The sequence below is a fragment of the Ooceraea biroi genome, chromosome 6 (genome assembly GCF_003672135.1).
Source record: "Ooceraea biroi isolate clonal line C1 chromosome 6, Obir_v5.4, whole genome shotgun sequence".
NCBI lineage: Eukaryota > Metazoa > Arthropoda > Insecta > Hymenoptera > Formicidae > Ooceraea > Ooceraea biroi.
The window spans coordinates 13227764-13248923 of NC_039511.1; the positions used below are offsets into that span (position 1 = coordinate 13227764).

Here is a 21160-nt window from a genome sequence, read left to right on the forward strand (position 1 = left end):
AAAAATACTCGTAATTCACACACCCTTACATCTCTCGTTTCATTCATAATTTTTGTTACATTGCAGAATTAGAAAAAAAATTCCTTTAACTTTTAAATTTATTATTCTTATAGAATGTATCCAAGTGATATTTGTCATAGTTTGGATCTCTCAAGATCACGTATTTCCAATACAAAATTTCGCCAAGTAAAGCCGCGAGACCGAGAAAATATCCGATCGCGAGGGCAACGAAGGCGCCGTGCAACTTGCGTAGGTCCACTAACGCCGTTTCAGGTTTCGTGTTCTGCAGCGATTCACTTATCTTTGACCACTCCATTACGTCGCTCAGCCACTTGCGCACGAGGCCGATTTCCGTCATCCGTCTTACCTGAAACGTAAATTAAACTTCATGTTAAATAAGCTTATAAGTACTACGAAAACCGTGTATGCATGTACCAGTACAATGGTAAAGAAGAAATATTTTTTATTATTTTTAATATTCTTGGCGTTTTATTTAATTAATTAATAACATCAAGCAACATACCCACAAATCCACGTGAGGCTTCAACGGAGAATTTTTCTCCAGTCCTAGCGCGATCGGCATCTGGACGACGCACTCGTCCATAATGTGCAGATTGTACTTCACCGTTGATCCAGTGTCCTTCTTACTCTTGTTCCTCCCATTGTTCCCCCCTTCGAATATTCGTTTCGCGCGAGCATGCCGCAATACATATGCGTTTTCGTAATAAGCGAATGTCCCGTTTGCTACCCGATCAACGGCACCATCCTCGTTCTCCGTTAACTCAAATTTGCTGCCGATCTCTTGGCTGAACTGATCCGAGGAAGTAAGGAAGAACTCCTTGCCCTCTTCGCTCCAACCGCCTACCGCCAACTTTGATCTCGTCAGTTGCGCCAATGTGTCGATAGTTACTCTACAAGTGACAAGAACAGTGTTAAATGTGAAAATATAAAGAGAATAAAATGAATAAATTCAGGAAATCAATTTTCCAACAAAACATCAGAAAATATTTCAGTAGAAACATGTAATATTTGAGATTTCCCGGCACAGAACTTTGTCATTCTGTAAAGTAACGACATAAACATAATTTTATTATTTATACTGCATAAATTCTGCTACAATGACTAGCAGTAGCATTATTTAAATGTTAAGGAAATCCCAAATCGACTGAAAAAAGTATGTAGTGAAAAGCATATTAGATATGTCTAATATTAACATATATTGTACTTGATGGCAGGACGCGAGAGAGTGGCCGTCATGCTAGCGCGATAAGTCACACTGGCCAAGATGCTGTAGATCCACCACCAACCGATAAATATCCTCATAGCCCAGGCATTCGGCAAACGAGGCAGTGACACTTGAAGCAACATGCTGTACGTGTACAGTACACTATTCTGGAACTCGGTGAACAGGTACACACCCTTCATACTGTAGCACGCGTTTGCCTCGCTGAGGTTTGGGACTATGTACCTTTGATAGAACAATGCAAGCACGTAAGAGAGTCCACTACCCAGCAGTAAAGTGCAAAGAACCGCTATCCACGTGTTCAGCCTGGAAGTGCAAAAAGGATCTAAATAAATATGGACAAATATATGCAAGGAATAAATAAGCAGATCTATAGTTAACATTTCTGAATACCATTTTCGTTTAAACTCGACAAAAACATCAAAAAATGAACTTTTTATCTTTAATAATTGCGCTGCGCTCTCCCAAAATGTTATTAACCCAGTAAGCAAAATGTGTGCAATCTGCCAGCAGATTGGCAACAGATTACTGCAGAAGTTGATAGCAAATTGGTATCCGTTATGTCCGCATTAGGATAGTGATCTGCCAGCAGAGCCTGCTAACAGACTCCGACGGCAGGTTGGCGGCAGAAACCGAGCAGGATCTGTTAACATTTGACGGCAGATTGACAGCAGAAACCGAACAGAATCTGCAGCTTTTGGCCATTCATATTTACGATATATTAAAGCACGTGTTTACTTTTAACACACTATAAATTGGCATTTTATATTACCATGCGTTAAAAGAACGCATTTGTTTGTTTGTTAAATTAAAGTATTGGGTCGTCCGGAAAGTTCGTGCCGATTTTTAATAGATGGCGTTGGAACATGTCTGAATATATCAATGTTATTGAAAACATACGAGTTATATACATATGCTTAAAGGTGACATTTCAACGCATCTTTAGGAAAAAAGTTGTTTCAGATAAATTGATTCGTGTCAGTTTTGTACTCTTTTGAAGATGGAAGAAAACAAAGAACATTTTAGACACTTGATGCTTTTCTATTACCGGAAAGGCAAAAATGCCTCACAAGCAACAAATTCGATATGTTCTGTTTACGGAGAAGGCGCTTTAGCTGAAAGAACCGTACGTAAGTGGTTCGCTAAGTTTAGAGCTGGTGATTTTAACCTTAAAGACCAAGAACGCTCGGGCAGACCCTCTACTACTGACGATGACCAAATCAAGACACTGATCGAGAATAACCCGCGCTACACGACACGCGAATTAGCAGAGATACTGAAAATATCGAAAACCGCTGTCCACGATCATGTAGTGAAGCTTGGTTACGTAAGTCGCTATGATGTATGGGTTCCGCATAATTTGGCCGAAAAAATTTAATGGATCGCATTTCCATATGCGACTCGCTGTACAAGCGCAACGAAAACGTACCATTTTTGAAGCAATTAGTGATGGGTGACGAAAAATGGATCATTTACAACAATGTAGAACGAAAAAGATCCTGGGGTAAGCGAAATGAACCAGCATTAACCACTCCGAAAGCCGGCCTTCATCCAAAAAAGTCATGCTCTGTGTCTGGTGGGATTGGAAAGGAATCCTATATTATGAGCTCCTACCACACAACCAAACGATAAATGCAGATAAGTACTGCTCGCAACTGGACGAATTAAAGACAGCGATTCAGGAAAAACGTCCAGAATTAGCTAATAGGAAGGGCGTCGTGTTCCATCAGGACAATGCCAGACCTCATGTTTCTTTGACTACCCGACAAAAATCGTTGAAGTTTGGCTGGGATGTGCTACCTCACCCACCGTATTCACCAGACATTGCACCGTCAGACTTTCAATTATTTAGGTCTTTGCAAAATTCTCTTAGCGGCAAGAACTTCAACTCTTTGATCGACATAAAAAACCACCTTGAGGAGTTTTTCGCCGAGAAACCTAAGAAGTTCTGAGAGAATGAAATCTTCCAGTTGCGTGAAAGATGGACAAAGGTTGTGAAACAAAACGGTGCATACATAAGTCAATAAATATTTATCGACATAAAAAAATGTTGCCTTTGAATTTTCCTTCAAAATCGGCACGAACTTTCCGGACGACCCAATACATTTGGCTTGATGTGTCTTTCTGACAGTTCGTTGCATAATCTCTCTGTTATTGTTAATTTATTCTAATCTGAAGTCCGAATTTTGCTTTCGAACTTCAGATTGCTCGTGGCGTGCGTGAACTACATGGACGTTGTACATGGGAGCCTCTGTGCCGCAAGTGCAAAAATTTTCAGAAAAATTAATATTATCATGCCAAGGCGCGTATATTAACTTATATAACTGTTAGGCTAAATCTTAACATCGAGTAAGAACTCGACGTGTGCACCGCATATCGGTGCGGAGCGAAAACATATTCATAGCCGTGTAAATTTGAATACTGTCAAGAGCTGCAGATCCTGTTCGGTTTCTGCTGCCAATCTGCCGTTAGATTCCGCGCGCGCAGATCTTGCTCGGTTTCTGCTGCCAATCTGCCGTTAGATTCCGCGTGCGCAAATCTTGCTCGGCTTCTGTCGACAATCCGACTTCAAGCCATGTTTGCAGATTCTGCTCGGTTTCTGCCGCCAATCTGTTCTTAGATTTTGCGAGCAAGCTCTGTTACATTTCTGGCAGCAATTTGTCGAATTAATCGTTAATAACAACTTCTGTATCAAATTTGTTGTCTTTTGGCTGGCAATAGTTGATAGCAGATAGTTAGCATCATCTGCTTTCGGCAGACTTGGCTATCTGGGTAATTTTTTCATTAATCGTCATTGTTGGTGACCTACCTGAAAGGCAATATCAGTAACTCCCACGAATTATCAGTTAACGATTCGGGTGTTAAAAAAGTGAGGCATTCCGTATTGTACGATGCAGATAGATCGACGTAATTCAAGTGGTGCATCGTGTAATGCAGATCCCCGAGAATGAAATCGGCGTTCCCGGCGATCGCTTCGCCGAGGAGACCCGTGTAGCTGTCGTTATCTCCAGCTTTGCCCCATCTCTCTTCTTCGATATTATCGGGCTTGTAATAGTTCGCTTTGAAATTCATCGTCTTTGCTATGACTCGAATTAACTGAAACATTGGATCTTTCGTAAACCGTGACTTCCCCTAGATTGTACTTGTATTGCAGAGTAAATAGTATCCCAAAGAAATAAAAATAGAGAATGTTTGATATATTTATTTTTATTTAAAGACTTCTGAAATTTTTTCGAACTTTGGACGTTTTAGTTTTCAGATTATAAGCTCTTAAAATAGTTAGAACAAAAAATTAATATTCAATAAAAATCGTTTAAATTTATTTTCTCCTTGTATGATACTTACTTCGAATTCAATACCAAGAGCTTTAGGATTTGCAGCTGTACTTTGTTGATAATGATCCCGTGAAGCTTTCGTTACAGCTGGTATATGCTCGAAAACCGCCACTCTAAGTTTCATTCAAAAGTTAAACTTAACATATTGTAATATCAAAGAATGTGAGATGTGCAATATTCAAATTTAAAAGATTCAGTGCAGAAATAAATCTATGATACGCAAAATACTTTTTTAATATCAGGTTGTAATCTAAAATAATCTTTGGCGAATTATAGACTTCATTTTAACGTTTGATTTTGAATTGATCACCTATACGTTAGCACATTGTACATATACTGACCGTAAACCATTGCCGTGAAGATCCTTGGTTTTCGATACGTAGTGAGCGTTACCGTAACGTAATTTACCATCGTACCAGGTATCGATATATTTAGTCGTCGTAATGTCCCTCGTACGTGATGGATACTGGACGGTGTTGAGATCAATTCGTTCGTTGATAACACGCTCGCCTGAACGATGCTTGTACATATTATATCGCCGTATGAATACTACATTGATGATTCGGTTCCATATGTAGTGCAATTCCGGCCTGAACAGCCGATTATCGTACAAAAGCAAAAAGTAACCGCGTGTATTAATCAGACGTTCCCTGCGGAAATCAAACAGAATCGCAAAATTGTAGAATATGAAGAAAAAGTAATTAAAAATTTTTTTTATTATATTTGTTTAAAATTTAAAAGTGATAGTAACAGTGAAGTTTCAAAGTGAATGATGTGTTAATTACGCGTGAATGTGTTTGAGAGAAAGTAAAACTGAGAACTTAATGCACATAAACGATTTCTGGAGTACAATGCATGCACAGGAAGACACTACAAGATTCTAGATTTAATTTTTAAAATTGCACATTATTATTCATACCATTATTTATCGAATAATAGTCGAATTATTTAAATATCAACTTTCTGATGTACTTATAATGTTACATAATTACTGATACTTCGCAGATTTAAATTGATTATATTAACAAATCTATTAGTCTTCAGTTTTGCTTCTTAATTGTTTACCCTTCGGAATATTGCAAGAATCGCGACGTTAATAATCCATTGGCGATTAGAATAACGTATGCATCGCAGCCTGCTGCTTTGGTCTGCTCAAGTGTTGTCACCATCAATTTCCTGGGACGTGAAAAGTCATCGTTATCTCGTATGGCGATCTATATAATGCAAATAATGTATATATAGTCAGGATACATACATAATAATGATAAAACATTGTGTGTTAACATTTTTCATAGAACCAATTGTAAATCAAATGCGATTAAGTGTTAATTACGCCTTGAAAAAAAACCGCAATTTCCATAATTATGATGACATTTGGATATAATCGTCCAGTCATTACTTAATTATCGTCATTAACTTAATTGAGTAATGTAACTTTATATACTCTGTTAAAAAGTTATCGTTATTTATCTTTCATTAAAAGAATGGTTTTTACTTTAATCGCATGATGCATTACTTACGTCGTATTTTGATAGAAAGGAAGATATTTCGAAGATAGTATGCATGTCGATCAGTCCGCGATAAGCGGGATCAGTGATGAAGACTATGCAACTACTATGCATGGCAATCTCTTCTACCATTCGTTCAACCACCGGCTTCAAGTCGTCCGTTTCGCTTCTGCATTGATGAATTCGTGTGAATTCCTGCCTGAATAAAACAGAATAAAATTGCAAGATTATCTTATAATTAGTTTATTTGTAGATTCTCTCAAAAGGAAAAAAAAGAGAAAGAAACGCATTTATCAGAATGTGCTCTATTAACACTTAGATTACTCAGCTAATTTCGAGCATGAACCGTGAATGTTAATTTTCTTTTTACATTAATATATATTATACAAATGATATTTTATTTTTATTTGATATGTAAATAGTGAATATCACTTTAGTTATTAAAAACTTCATCCATATATGAATGATCTCTTTGTATATTTTCTATGTCCAGAAGATAGTCCAAAGATATTATTTTATAACAATTGTCCTACCTTCCAAAGATAATTCGAATAGATTGTGAAAGGAGAACATAAACTATTGTCATCATTCCTAAACGCATATCAAAATATTTATTCTCTCGTTGCTCGTGACGTTTGAACTTCTCAGTGTTATCGAACGATTTTACCTGACATCGTTCGTTTCTTTTCTCGTAACATCCATTTCTTATAATCTCATTTGCAGGCAATTACGTTTACTTATGTATTGCATCACTGGTAATCTTGATTCCGATTTGTTTTGCATAGATCTTGCATAGATATCGATTAAATTGTTTTTTGTAGCTCGAGCTAAGATATCGTTGCATTAAGTTTAATAAATAATATATGTTATTCATTATAATGTTGACAGGCATTTAGCTGATTACTTATCTTATCTACATATAATATTATATACTTTAACGGTTTTGTGAAAAATGTAGCTACTTTTTGTTAATCATATAAGCCGTATCCAAAAACATATAACAAATTAAAATGTGTATCACGTATTTTAATTTTAATGTGAAAGAATTAAATGTTTGAATTGAATAAAAGCTTACAATCTGAAAACTAAAACGTCCATAGTTTCAAAAATTTCAATTTGATTAATAAATTATACAGCTGCTAGAATATTTTTGTGATTTTAAATTTTGATTTATTAGGCATAAAGAAATAATATTTATCGCGTAAAAGTATAGAGAAAATAACAAATTACGCAACAACAATTTCTGTAAGATTTACTTTGAATTGAAGAATAAAGAATATTTTACTTCAGTTGTTAAATCAATTGTTAGGAATGATAGATAAAATGAATTACTGATAGCAATGATTTGTTGAGCAGAGTACATCGTGACGTTGCTACTATGCTATCAATCTATATACACATGTCTGAAGTTCGGACATTACGCACACAGTCGTATATGTATGTGTAGTACACATGGTATCGTGGTGAAAGTGAGACCTGTGAGACGTGACTGGTGATATCAGTCACTTCCGAGTAATGAGCGGACTGCTGCAGCGTATTTACAGTAGGTCTGTACTTTTTAAATAATCCGTATAAACACTCTCTTTTTCATTCGAGTGCGCGTTTTGAGCTGTGTGCGAGATATGTAGTGCGCGATCAAAATACGAGTAAGAAAATAGATCTGTGCACGATTCGTCGTTCCAACGTAAACTGCACTAATTGCGTCTTTTTCTTCCGCAGTCCGAGTATATATTTGTTATATACGTGTAATCTAACAAATTCCAGATAATAGAAACAAAATTATAACGTATATACATCTTGCGATGTTTCTGTTTTATTCTTTTATTCTCCATTCATTCTTGAGTATTTGCTTGTTTGATCATACGTGAGGCATGTGATGTACGCTCAGAATGAGATAGATATATATGTAGATTTGCATCCAGGAGAGAGAGAAGGAGGAAAGATTCAAAGAGCAATTAGATGTACATATTCATAATGCATAATCGCATTTGAGTATATCTATGTATGATAACGATCAAATGTGCTGAGTAATTGTGTGTAAGCTTATTAACATTGCAAACGCCAAGAGTTTCCTCTGGTTGCTATTTACTTACATCGCATTTGCAGTTTTATAAGAAAGAAACGCACGATGGCAACTGTTAGTAACTTGATCAAGGATTTGCCAAAAGGACCACTGGATGCTTATAGAAGGCGTGCAACGTTTGACTGGAAATCGTTCAAATTAGCCTTAGAAGGAGAAGCTCGTGTGCTGTATCAGGTATTAAAATTACAGTTATTAATACATTTAAATATTGAAATGCAGATAACAAATATAATATTATTATATTATTAATACATTTATAGAATCCTCTAAGTTAGTATATATAATGTGCACTGTTTGTGACATTATGCATGGATATATTACATACTTAAAATATTTATGTAATAAGTAATATTACATAGTATTGTAGCGTAATAATGTTTCAATTATTGAATGCTTAGAACAAATTATGGGAAATTGTCAGGACCAATTCGGTATTTCAAAGGCAGACAGGATTAACACTGGATCAACTACGAAGACGTGTCAACACCCAAATGCGTGTACTCCATGAGAACGGCATAGATGTAATTACATAATTATTAGTATCTAACTGTTCTTACAGTAATCAACGTTACAATAATCGTCCTTTACATATTTTTGAGATTCAGTAATTTATTGTTATCTTGATCTTTTTATTATTGTTTCAGCCAACGCAAAATCAGCATGACTTCTCTTGTCTCTTTCAATATGATGGATCTTTAATAATAAAAATAGGCATTACGTATGGCATGGTACCGTCTACATTATTAGCATTAGGTACCGAGCAACATTATGATCTTCTCGGTGAATTTGGGAGCGGAAATGTATGTAGAGGAATGCAGTAGATATGTGACCATTATTATAAAATATGTACTATGTACTCATCGACGTATATTTATTGTGCTTAGTACACCTGCTGTTTTGCGCTGACCGAAATTTCCCACGGAACCAACGCAAAAGGCATAAGGACTACGGCAACTTATGATGTCGCAACAAAAAGTTTCATTTTTCAAACACCTGACTTTGAGGCTGCTAAGTGTTGGGTGGGTGGCTTAGGTAAGCCACGTTTTAGTCAACGAAAGATCGACGTAATGTATATATATGAAAAGTAATATTTTTTATGCATCTTTCGTATACTTATAGGAAAATGTGCTACGCACGCCATCGTTTTTACGCGGCTGATCACACCAGACAGAATAGATCGTGGTCTTCATGCTTTCGTTGTGCCAATTCGCGATCCAGACACTCATCTTCCTTTTCCCGGCGTCACTGTTGGTGACTTGGGTGAAAAGTTGGCACTTAATGGAATAGACAATGGGTTTGTAATGTTCAACAACTATTCTGTGCCGCGCAAATGTTTGCTGAATCGTACCGCAGATGTTACGGAGGATGGACAATATATACACACTATAAAGGATGAAAGAAAAAGATTTGGTGAGCGTTAGCATTAACAAACCGAAAACAATAATATCGTGCTCGTCTTTCCTCATAATCCTTATAGTCGAGTGAGATTATAATGTAATTTTATTGGTATTGACAGGATCATCGTTGGGTGCACTATCCTCAGGCCGTGTCACCATAACTGTGATGTGTGCGCAATATATGAGCCTTGCATTGACAATTGCTATACGTTACTGTGCAGTTAGGAAACAGTTTGGTCCTACTGAAAACAATGAATTGCCAGTTATAGAATATCAAACGCAGGTACATACATATCTTAAAAGTGATCACTATGGTCAATGCACAAACAATTATTTTATAATTTATCTGTAATGATCTATTCTAGCAATTGCGAATCCTTCCTCATTTAGCCTCGACATATGCGATAAAGATTTTTTCGAATGTATTTTCTCATATAATGTTGGAATTTAATCAAAATCGCTTATTGGGAGACGGTCAAAGTGCCAACGCCGAGTTAGGAGTAGAGATACACGCACTGTCATCCGCGACCAAAGCGTTGTGCTCGTGGACCGCTCGTGACGCGATACAAGATTGCAGAGAATCGTGCGGTGGACACGGCTACTTGCAAAGTAAGTGCAGAAGAAACGTGCATAATACACGTTTAAACTATAAGTATCTCATACATTTGTCATCAAAAAAATTGTATTGTTCTGTTACTAGTGTCGCGTCTGGGTGACTTGAGAGCTGAAAATGATGCGAACTGCACGTATGAAGGAGAAAACAACGTGCTTATTCAGCAAGCAAGTAATTGGTTGTTAAGCCAGTGGATTAATGTGATGAATGGGCGACCTGTACCATCCCCGCTTGGTTCTGCGAGCTTCCTTGTTAATGCACAACAGATACTCAATAAGAAATTTAATCGCACTACTATACAAGATACGCTGTTACCTGAAAGTACGATAGTCTTGCTCAGCAATATATATGTATATGCTCGTTGCAATTAATATGTTATTTTTTTCCTTATAGATTTGCTCCAAGACTTCGAGTGGTTGGTGTGCTATTATCTGAAAAAGACATATCTTTGTGTACAAGATCTTAAATCGAAGGGAATGTCCGACTTTGAAATAAGAAATGACTCCCAAGCATTTTCGGCGCGCACATTGTCCCTCGTATACGGAGAAGTAAATGAAATATACAGGGTGTCCCGGGTTTTAACCGACAAACTGCGGGAGCATATTCTACTAGTGGAAATAAGAAAAAATTCTTATGTCGAGTTTGCTTAGAAATGCTTTATTACAAAGTTATAAACCAATATTGAAAAGAAATATGAGATAAGTAACAACGGAACATAGTGTAGAATTTGGAAGGTCGAAGATGTTTATGTTATGTGTATTCACATGTATTCATGTTCACTATGTTGAAACGATTCAGTATGATTGTTACTTTCACAACAGTAGCTGTTAGATTTCAATCGTCGTGTCAACTAGCAATTACTATCAGAATGCCAAAAGTGTTTTCAAATGAGGAATACACTGATATTCATTTCGTGTACGGATTCTGTGACGGAAATGCACGAGCTGCCGTACGAGAGTATCAACGTAGATTTCCTAACAGGAGAGTACCAAATAGATTTAAAGCAACGAATTACTAATTCAGTTACTGAGATGCAACAAAATTTTCAGGAATGTCGTACTGTAACAAATTCTGTACTACGTCGATGTCTAGCTTGTATCGATGTGCAAGGACAACATTTTGAAATGCGTCACTAAATCATTGCGTAGATAATTTTTATTTTTGTGAAAAAATCCGTTGTTACTTATCTCATATTTCTTTTCAATATTGGTTTATAACTTTGTAATAAAGCATTTCTAAGCAAACTCGATATAAGAATTTTTTCTTATTTCCATTGGTAGAATATGCTCCCGCAGTTTGTCGGTTAAAACCCGGGACACCCTGTATATATATATATATATATGTATAATATTTCAATTAATGCAGAGCACTGGAAAATGTTTTCTTTTTGCAAAATAAATTTTTTCTGCATCGATTACATTCAGCGGAGAGAATCATGCAACGAAAATTAACGTGGTTCATTTATTTTCTGTTTTGCAGCATGCTTTGATGTTATACTTTATCCGATGTTTGCAAGACTCAAAGTGGAAAGCGAATGAACGAGAGGTATTGAGAAAAGTATGTTCCTTATACGGAGCCGTGACATTGGAGAAGAGACTGGGAGACCTGTACGGCAGTGGTTACGCCTCTCCTAACAGTAATGTCGACAACTTTTTGCGGGCAGGAATTGTAATGCTCTGCAAAGATTTGGTTAACGAAGCCGTTGCACTGGTTGACGCTCTGGCACCACCAGATTTTGTTCTTAATTCTGCTCTCGGGATGTCTGATGGCGAGGTACTGCTTCCACTCTTATATTAAATTTCTTGCAGAATTTTTTGCTTAAAATTAAGAAATTGATGAAAATATGTTTTATCTAGGTATACAAACACATGAAAGAGTGGATATTCAAAGACAAGGAAAACTTGGAACGTCCGTCATGGTGGAAGGAAATCCGAGCCAAATTGTGATCCAGTATGAATACGAGAGAAACGTCTTCACTTCTTTTCTGTAATACCCTTTTTTATTGGTTTTGGGATAATACCTTCGAAATGCAAAAATATAGTACACAGATATACAATACAAATGTTGCTCAATCTACGGAATTGTAGATATCGATATCTGGCAATTGGAATAATTCATTATATGTTAATTTGTTATTATCAATTGTTGTTAAGTTTCTCGTAATTGATAGCTGTTGTTATTAATACAGCAATTGTTATTAAATTTATAACGTGGCAATTGATACATGTACACATTTTGTATTTCTAGTTAAAAAGACAATTGAGATAACATGAGACAATATATGAGTTTTTACGTATATTTAAGCTGTATAATAAAATTGTATAGATTTTTATATTTTATTACCCATGTAAAGATTTTGCGCGAATATATATATGATTGTTTAGCAATATATTTTGTAAATGATATATGTATACTGAAATAGTAATATAAAAATTTTTAATAATTAAAATGGAGGATGCATACTTCTGGTCCATCCATAAGTTTTCCATCAAACTTACCAGATTAAAACAAAATCGTATGCGGAAATAATTTGTCGAGAAAATTGTCTAAATTTGAAAGGAAAATTTTTTACAAACGTTTACGTTACGTTTTTGCGCTCTGCATTATAATTCTGTGTGTTTCGGCGGTTTTGGTAAGGCATTATCTGCTTCTGCAAACCATTCGTTGTACACATCCATGGGTTCAAGCATCCAGAATTTGTGAAACGATATGGGTTCTTGAGATGCCAGATAAGCAGTAGCGTAGTCCGCAGGTCGGGCCTAATTATTAATTAATTATGTTAATTGGGCACAATGTTATACATTAAATACAATATCAAATATAACAATATTAAATATAACATATAATTATACAGCCTTTTGTGAATAGAAATTTATTATTTCTTGTGTTCGTATGATTTGGTTTAATGGCCAGTATAAGCTATTAAAGAAAATTATATGCGAATACCTGATGAAACATCGGGGAATGTACAGGCTCTACTCCAAGTCGAGACAGACAAACTCCGAACAGGTACATGTCGTCGGGAGTGGTTGCGGATGGACAATTGCACGCGTCTGACATCACCATTTCATGAACCAACGGAGCTGACAGTACCATTCCGGCACCGCCAGTTAAGTACTGATACCCAAACTGATTGTCCCACATGCGAAAGCCGTAGCGTTCACCAATCGCGACTAGATGCTTGGGATTGTAACACGTGAGCAAGCGTAATAAACGTGCTACGCTGTAATCGAAGTATATTGTTACTTTTGTTATTTCTCGCACGAATTAATTGAAAGAATTTTTAAACTGCCTTAATGTCAATTTTTTTTAAATAAAAATCCCACCCTTGCAATTTATAACTTCTATTCTTATCAATATGGGAATAAATTTCAGATCTACATGTGCATTTACCTGAATATAGTATCATCGTCACTAATAACCAGCCAGTTGAAACCATTTTTTGTCAGTATCTTATCAGCTTCTTGCAATATGCCATAAGTTTTGGCACAATGCCCCTCAGTAGTGTTCGGTACGACGTACGCCTCCCTTAAATTTCTGTCTATACTGGAGCAATATGACTCATGAGGAACTATAAACATGTCAGAATGTGCATAATTGTACCGATCAGACATACCTGCAACATCACTGAAATATCCGAGGTTTATCGCATGCTTCGCCCATGAGTTTTTAATAATTGGAATTCGATCAGCATGATATTTGGCGCAAGTCTTAACAGCGAAATACGTTTTTACTGAAGAGATGGAAGAACTCTGCAAATGTTGGAAGACGTAATATAAATGCATATTACTAATAAAGTTCATTCTTAGCTAAATTAAGATTGTCACTAAATATCAGTAAGAAATAATGGTACAACTTACACAAGGATGAAAGAATCTGGGATACGTGGCACAATCAGAACCAGATACGATACATAACTTAGACACATGTGTCAATCGTACGTTTGTACTCTTTAATACAAAACTTGCGAATTCGTAGGATACGTCGATAGAGAAATCTGCTCTTGATCCCGTGTCCTCGGAGATATGTTCAGATAAACTAAAATATCAGCATAATTTAATTATAATAATTATATAAAACAAAATTATAATAAATTATAAAACAAAGAAGAACATTTGAAAAATAATCTTTTCCAAGATATCAATTTTACTTCATTTTATTTTCACTTATTTATCTTTAAAAAGCTACTTATCATGAATTATTTTAATGATCATTTCACATAAGAATTACGCATACTTCTTCAATAGCATAGAAGTCATTGCGAATCCAGATGCAACATGTGGATACTTAAATTTCTTTTTGTGTTCTGCAAAGTGATGGATAATGGTAGACTCATGGTCATAAAGTGCATGTCCAATCCAGATATACTGCACAAACAACTCTTAAAGTACAAATTGTATTTTTTTTATATATATATATACATATGAGAATAATATAACTTACTTGAGAAGAGCTGAACTTTTCAAGGAGATTCAGAAGTTTCTCTAATCGAATTACAGTATTTTCTAAACAAAAGAAGAACCACTTTGCATTTGGAAATCTATGGGATAAGTATATAGATAATGGAGTTATTGTCCAGGAACCTTTTATATCAAGTTCATGAGACAATACAACTTCTGGCGGTTCCTAAGGAAACATAACAATATATAAGTGAAAGTTAGATACGCTATATTCTTAATAAAGCTTAAAACAGATTATTTCATTACCATGCAACTTACTTTCTCAAGAGCACTAGCTTGTTCATAGATCCCTTTCCGTAAATAATCAGCATGAGCTGCATGATAGCCTTCTTTTTGACTGAATATCACCATTACCACATCATTGGGTTCTAAAAACATTTTCTTGTGACTTTTTTATCAAATTAATAGTGCAATAAGTTTTAGTAAGAAAAATATATGTTATTATAATATAAAATATGAGATAATAATTTAAGTTGTTCTAGTATATTATTAGTATTAACCACCAGAATATTATCTCTCTCAAGTATAGTTTGCAATCTAGCTTAAATAATTTGCAAATATTAATTGTATAAGTGTAAAATAAATAAATAAATAACAAAAATATTTAGCTCCAAAAAGTAAGAAGAAAGAGACAAGATATCTTTTTAAATACCTATTAAATCAGCACTTGCATTCGTGATGAGCAAAACACAAATGAGAAGAAGAGAGTTTGTTAATTTTTTCGTCCGCATTTTTTACGAAATTTCGTTTTGACTTGGGGTGCAAAGCGGAATCATGCATTCGTCGTACAACTTTACTACTTTACATAGTAGTTATTTAGGTATAGCCGAAATATCACCGCTTCTCGACTCAACAATCGTCTGTTTGATCACTAAAAGCTTTATTTCGAACGCGTTATTCAATGCTAATTATATTCAGTTAGTTATTCAGGTTTTGTTTTCTTTCTGCACCGCGTCTGTCCAAATCATTTGAACGATAAGAAGCCGCTTCTACGATACTGATGTCGAATAGAGTCCCTAGAAATAGGAGTCTGGACAATGTTCTAGTTGGAAATAATATGGCGTCCGTAAACAAAAGGTATATGGTGTTTTGACATTAACGATTGGTCGCGCCATATTCTTTCCTGCAAAAACTAGAACATTGTCCAGACTCCTATTTCTAGGGACTCTAATGTCGAATTGGCTCAGCTTCCATCTAGGTCCATCCGCCATGATCATGCTGTCTTAAGCCTTCGGCAGACCAGCGCGACGCGGTTCGCGATGCGCGATACGCGACGTGCGATATCCAATGAGAGTACAGCTTTTCCATAAACACTGTACGCTCATTGGATATCGCACGTCGCATATCGCGCATCGCGTCGCGCTGGTGTGCCGGAGGCATTAGGGTGCCGTTACATGGAGCGTAACTTGCGTAAGCGTAACCTGCGTAACCTAGTGAGTAGCTAGAATAGGCACACTGCGTATTCTAGTAAATTACTAGAATGTACGCTATTCTGAAAATTCCATTTTACATGGCGCGTACTTTGCGTTAAATGCGCATAAAGCGTAACAAGCCTGACCAATAACAGATCAGGACTTCTGTTGTACAATACAACAGAAATAAATCGATTGGTTGTTATTATTTAAGCGTATTGCTAAATACGCGTCATGTGAAATAGATACTTTGATGTAAGAATGTGTTGAAGCGTAATATATGTGTGTAATGTATGTACGAGTATGCGTGAAATAACCTAAATAAAGTATACGGAGTGGTTGACTGGTTGACGACGCGTGTCTAGCACAAAAAACCTGGAATCTCTTAAACATGGATTCTAATCTTGTATTAGCGGTTCTTGCCAACAAATTATACTTATTGTTACGATATGGTTTTCATCGATGCTGATGTGGTCTTCTCCTTCAACGTACTGCTTGAAGCACTTATGACCAATAAAATTTGTGGTGAAGCTAAAGAGCCACCCACAATATCCACATTTATGCTGTATTTTAAAAAGGAAATGCATAAGTGAAAATGTGTAAGCTGCAGTAAGCTGTTGAAAATAGTCCAGACATGTAAATGAATATACTATAGTTATCGGACATAAATTGAAATTCTTTTGTCATACTATGCAACCGATGTACTGATTTATATCCAAGTAATTAAATGCATTATTTAAACATTTTGGTCCATATTCTCAGCTCACTTTTATGATAAATGCGTGCATTTAGTATATAGTTCACGTTACATATATTATAGAATATCATAAATAAATACGCTCATTTATTGATAAAAGTGAGCTGCGAATATAGTCCTTTATAGAATTTAGATGCATTTCTTAAATTACCCGAATTTGATCCATTTTTTCAGAAATTTTGGCACGGCGATCGCGAGTCAAAAAAGGATAACACACACACATGCATTTAGCGTATTTTCCACCAGAAATTGGATTCGGCGTAATTGACAACTGGCGTAGAAAGCGTAAACTAACTAGGCGTAAGTTTTATAGTAACTTCTATAAAATTACTAGGTTACGCAGATTACGCTTACGCAAGTTACGCTCCATGTAACGGCACCCTTAGGGCGGTGTTCATAATCCATTCTCATAATATAGCTATCTGATTGGCTAACGAGTGTCTTGAGATCATATTTAAGGACGGTATTTATAATCCATTTTTATTCAAGGTTTTCTTAAATATTATTATCTCGAAATATTTGTTAGCCAATCACATGGCTGTATTAGTATCTAAATGATCTACTTAAAACTATCTCGTGTTATAAGAGTGGGCTGTGAATGCCGTTCTATATACGTCAGCAACGCCTCTAATTTTTCTTGATCACAGGTCACATCACGAATTGGAGTCGTGTCCTTCGCGTACTCGTCGCGTATGTCGTGTGCTGTTGTCGTGTCAACATATTCAAGATGGCAAGTGCGGTGAACGAAATCGCGGCTCAGGCAAGCGAAAACATGACGGAATATGAGAATACGACGACTGCGAGGACACCGTCGACTCCCGAAGGAATGGCAATTGCGTATGGCAGCCTCATTGTTATGGCAATTTTGCCTATTTTCCTCGGTAGTTACCGTGCTGTCAGGCACCATAAGGAGCAGCAGGTTAGCCACGAATTTTTTGACATATGTTTGACACGCGTTTCGTACGAAATCTTCTCGTTTTTCTCTCGCCTCGATGATAGGATCGCAAAAACTTATCATATGATTCTTTGTTAAATATTGCATCAGTTAATCATTTTTTTCAAATATAATGGTCCTTTTCTAACTGATTTTCATTAGAATTAACGGTCGAATATAGTGGTAATTAAGCGCAAGAGTGCAATTGTACAAGCGCAGAACAGCTGTTCACCCAACTTTCTTTTTACATAGCAGATACGTTCCACATAAGAAGAAATCGCGTTAGTTGATAAAAATCATGTAAAACAGAATCGCGTAAAAAGAAAGTTGGATATATTAAGTTCATTGTATATGGATTTTTAAAAAATTCTTACGTTTGTATTTTATAGCAACAGTATAAAGCAAGTGGCGAACAGCCAGACACAATGTCTCGTAGAGAAGCTGCTATGTTTCCTTTCATTTCCAGTGTTACATTAGTTGGCTTATACGTTTTATATAAAGTAAGTAAATATTTGTAGTAAATGAATTTGTACTTGCAAATATTCGTATGTATTATGTTACGAGATTACAGAATACATCTCCAAAAATTATTTTCACTAGGTATTTGCAAAGGAGTATGTTAACTTGATATTGGCTGGATATTTTTTCTTCCTTGGTATTCTAGCCCTGTGCCATCTTACGAGGTAAATTATAGTTTCAAATTAAACGAACAACATTCTGTAGCTGTAATAATTCACAGCTTTGATTGCCACATCATTCATATCTAAATAATGTATAGATAACTCTGAAGATTTCATCATTCGTTAATGGGTATGATGATTTTCTCCAATTATAAATGATTTGCAAGAAGTTTTTTATTTGATAGAAGTAATAAAATATATAGAGAATTAGAGTTTTACCAAGAACAAAATTATTTAATTTACATAACATTTCATAAAATATAAAATAATATAAACTTGCTGTTTTCAACTGAATGTTATTTTTTTGGCTTTCCAATATTATCATAAAACAACTCTACAGAAACAGACTAAAATACAAAATTATGATAAAAAGATCTTTAATTTAGAAGTATATGCTAAATTTTGTCAATAAATATACGATGATAATGTATTGCACTTATCTTTATTTTGCCGGGGCTTTCAGTGAATTCGGTATGGCAATCAAAGCTAAATACTCTGTTTTAATCATTAAAGCAAAGTAGTAGAGAAAAATGTGAATAAATTCTAAAACCATAAAATCCACACAATTTAGCCCACTCATTTCATCACTGGTACCAGCCGCAATTCCAAAGACGCAATATCACATTTTATTTACAAGAGGGAAGGATGACAAGGAGGAGCATATAATTAACTATAAATTTAATCTACATGATATTGTCTGCCTTATATGCTGCTCGCTCGTCGGTGCTTGGTACCTCTTAAAAAAAGTATGCGGCAAGACATAATTTAGACCAAGTGTTTTGGTTAACGCTGGTATAAATCGTTGTATCCTTGTCTTATCTTCATCTCTTTTTTTTCAGCATTGGATAGCCAATAATTTATTCGGTATTGCGTTTGCCATTAACGGAGTCGAATTGTTGCATCTCAACAATGTTGTTACCGGATGCATTTTGCTGTGCGGTCTTCTGTTTTACGACGCCTTCTGGGTGTTTGGCACAGATGTGATGGTGACAGTCGCAAAGTCCTTTGAGGTGCCCATCAAACTTGTTTTCCCGCAGGATCTTTTAGAGAAGGGCTTGGGCGCCGGTAATTTCGCCATGCTAGGATTGGGTGACATTGTACTGCCTGGCATCTTTATTGCGTTGTTGTTGCGATTTGATAACAGTTTGAGCAGGAAAACGAATGTCTACTTTTACTCGACGTTCTTCGCGTACTTCATGGGATTACTGGCCACCATGATGATCATGCACTTATTTAACCACGCACAACCTGCTCTATTGTATTTAGTACCCGCGTGCTTGGGCACGCCCTTACTCTTGGCTTTAGTCAAGGGAGATCTCACAGCGTTGTTCTCGTAAGTATTCTTGTAAAATTCAATACCAATTTCCACATCACATCTGTTAATTTTCTTACGATATATTTATTTGTAACTGTCCAGATACGAGGATCATCCATCGCAACCTGCAGCTGCGGCCGCGGCGCAACAGTCGGAACAAACGCAAGTAGAAGCGAAAAAAGATAAATAATATTTTTAATTTAATGCAAAAAAACCGGATGAGAAACTTTCGATATTATTATCGTGCTGTAATTATCTTTCAAATTTATCGTGCGTACGAAAGACGAAGAAAAAAGAAAAGAGACGATTCATGGTTCATGCTCAAGACGTACAATCACGCTATTGTATACCAGCAGTAGCTTATAACTATGCCCTGCATGCACATGAATTGCCAAGTACATCCAATAATACAATCTACAATAGGCATACTTTAGCATTTGTGGATGTGATTTCGATGATAAACGAGAAAGAAAAATTCGATTCAACGATAGAAATGTGATATAATCAAGAGCATCATTTCAGTTGCAACGCAAATTCAGCACGAAATTTTTATCACTCATGTATGGTATCGACAGACAACGTCTCAAGATATTGAAGGAAAAAGACATCGTCTCACTCTCTCCCGTAAGAAACGTTAAACCGTAATGCAGTCTCATTGTTTCGTAGCTTAGAGTAGAATGAATATACTTCCAACTGTTGATTTATATTTCCTATACAACCAACGTGTACGATGGACTACTACATGAAAGTTTAACTGAGTTTTTACTATATATACATATATACTATGATGTTCTATATTTTAAAAACTAGTTCAGAATAAGTTTCAGAGTTCCAGTTATATATAAGTTTTTACAGCTATTACACAGGTTTTTTGATAACTTTATCGCCATGATGTGAGTGATAATCATGAATTATGAGTGTAATAAAAAAAACTTCTTTCGGTTTTTGCGATGCGATGAAAAACATTAATATATATATATATAAATACAAAAGTATTATTTCTTATTTAAAAAATTATAATAGATCATTAAATATACATACATATACATGCTACACAAACGCTAAGAATCTTATTACGAGAAATGCAATGATATGTATATTTATAATTGCAGCGAACATAAACTTTTATAAATATATACTAGTGTACCTTATATTTATTATATATTTATATACTTATAAATATATATATGTATATATATATATATATTTATAAATACTTATAAATACATACATTAGTATATACTTATAAACTATGTATATACTAATTGAAAATCTGTTAAAAACTTATCTTTGTTTTCAAGTTAGAGATGAAATTTAAAGAAAAATTGTAATTTCGATAAATAAAAAATTCAGTACTTACAACTTTATAATAAGTAAGAATTATTTACAAATATTATCCAATATTTTCATATTCTGGAAATTT

General features: G+C 35.4%; 4 protein-coding genes across 6 annotated transcripts; 2 read left to right on the forward strand and 2 right to left on the reverse strand.

The window, feature by feature from the left end:
* Positions 1-14: 14 nt before the first annotated feature.
* Positions 15-17014, reverse strand: LOC105276683. The gene is made up of 15 exons (XM_026970509.1): positions 15292-17014; positions 14898-15007; positions 14623-14805; positions 14416-14546; positions 14040-14217; positions 13796-13931; positions 13573-13720; positions 13126-13402; positions 5644-5792; positions 4920-5228; positions 4589-4691; positions 4053-4339; positions 1226-1549; positions 524-911; positions 15-367 (listed from the first exon to the last, which is right to left on the reverse strand). The coding sequence occupies exons 1-15, from the start codon at positions 15368-15370 to the stop codon at positions 86-88; spliced, it is 3084 nt and encodes a 1027-aa protein (XP_026826310.1). The 5' UTR covers positions 15371-17014; the 3' UTR covers positions 15-85.
* Positions 5758-7260, reverse strand: LOC105276653. The gene is made up of 2 exons (XM_026970508.1): positions 6754-7260; positions 5758-6285 (listed from the first exon to the last, which is right to left on the reverse strand). Exons 1-2 carry the CDS (start codon positions 6786-6788, stop codon positions 6075-6077), a joined length of 246 nt encoding a protein of 81 aa, XP_026826309.1. The 5' UTR covers positions 6789-7260; the 3' UTR covers positions 5758-6074.
* On the forward strand, positions 7550-12511 carry LOC105276635 (peroxisomal acyl-coenzyme A oxidase 3). 3 transcript variants are annotated; one of them, XM_011334420.3, is made up of 12 exons: positions 7550-7633; positions 8193-8343; positions 8568-8690; positions 8814-8969; positions 9054-9201; positions 9289-9579; positions 9686-9849; positions 9932-10175; positions 10267-10500; positions 10573-10727; positions 11659-11952; positions 12036-12484. In XM_011334420.3, the coding sequence occupies exons 1-12, from the start codon at positions 7602-7604 to the stop codon at positions 12123-12125; spliced, it is 2082 nt and encodes a 693-aa protein (XP_011332722.2). In that variant the 5' UTR covers positions 7550-7601; the 3' UTR covers positions 12126-12484. The 3 variants fall into 3 exon arrangements, with proteins under 3 accessions (XP_011332722.2, XP_011332729.2, XP_011332739.2); XM_011334427.2 differs by lacking the exon at positions 7550-7633 and adding an exon at positions 7662-8123 and having other exon boundaries at positions 12036-12511; XM_011334437.2 differs by lacking the exon at positions 7550-7633 and adding an exon at positions 7662-8119 and having other exon boundaries at positions 12036-12511.
* On the forward strand, positions 17015-20861 carry LOC105276701 (minor histocompatibility antigen H13). The gene is made up of 7 exons (XM_011334536.3): positions 17015-17108; positions 17456-17727; positions 18132-18242; positions 18343-18425; positions 18994-19168; positions 19262-19755; positions 19840-20861. Exons 1-7 carry the CDS (start codon positions 17030-17032, stop codon positions 19925-19927), a joined length of 1302 nt encoding a protein of 433 aa, XP_011332838.2. The 5' UTR covers positions 17015-17029; the 3' UTR covers positions 19928-20861.
* Positions 20862-21160: the final 299 nt, after the last annotated feature.

Bases quoted from the DNA above. Each gene is read 5' to 3' on its own strand.
- LOC105276653 (XM_026970508.1), bottom strand. From the start codon at position 6,788: ATGGATGTTACGAGAAAAGAAACGAACGATGTCAG. The intron at 6,286-6,753 runs GTAAAATCGTTC...TGTTTTATTCAG, and splicing joins AAAGAAACGAACGATGTCAG to GCAGGAATTCACACGAATTC.
- LOC105276635 (XM_011334420.3), top strand. From the start codon at position 7,602: ATGAGCGGACTGCTGCAGCGTATTTACAGTAG. The intron at 7,634-8,192 runs GTCTGTACTTTT...TCGCATTTGCAG, and splicing joins CTGCAGCGTATTTACAGTAG to TTTTATAAGAAAGAAACGCA. The intron at 9,580-9,685 runs GTGAGCGTTAGC...TGGTATTGACAG, and splicing joins GGATGAAAGAAAAAGATTTG to GATCATCGTTGGGTGCACTA.
- LOC105276683 (XM_026970509.1), bottom strand. From the start codon at position 15,370: ATGCGGACGAAAAAATTAACAAACTCTCTTCTTCTCATTTGTGTTTTG. The intron at 13,403-13,572 runs GTAAATGCACAT...CTTCGATTACAG, and splicing joins GACGATGATACTATATTCAG to CGTAGCACGTTTATTACGCT. The intron at 912-1,225 runs GTACAATATATG...TGTCACTTGTAG, and splicing joins CTCTCGCGTCCTGCCATCAA to AGTAACTATCGACACATTGG.
- LOC105276701 (XM_011334536.3), top strand. From the start codon at position 17,030: ATGCATTTAGCGTATTTTCCACCAGAAATTGGATTCGGCGTAATTGAC. The intron at 17,728-18,131 runs GTTAGCCACGAA...TGTATTTTATAG, and splicing joins GGCACCATAAGGAGCAGCAG to CAACAGTATAAAGCAAGTGG. The intron at 18,243-18,342 runs GTAAGTAAATAT...TATTTTCACTAG, and splicing joins GCTTATACGTTTTATATAAA to GTATTTGCAAAGGAGTATGT.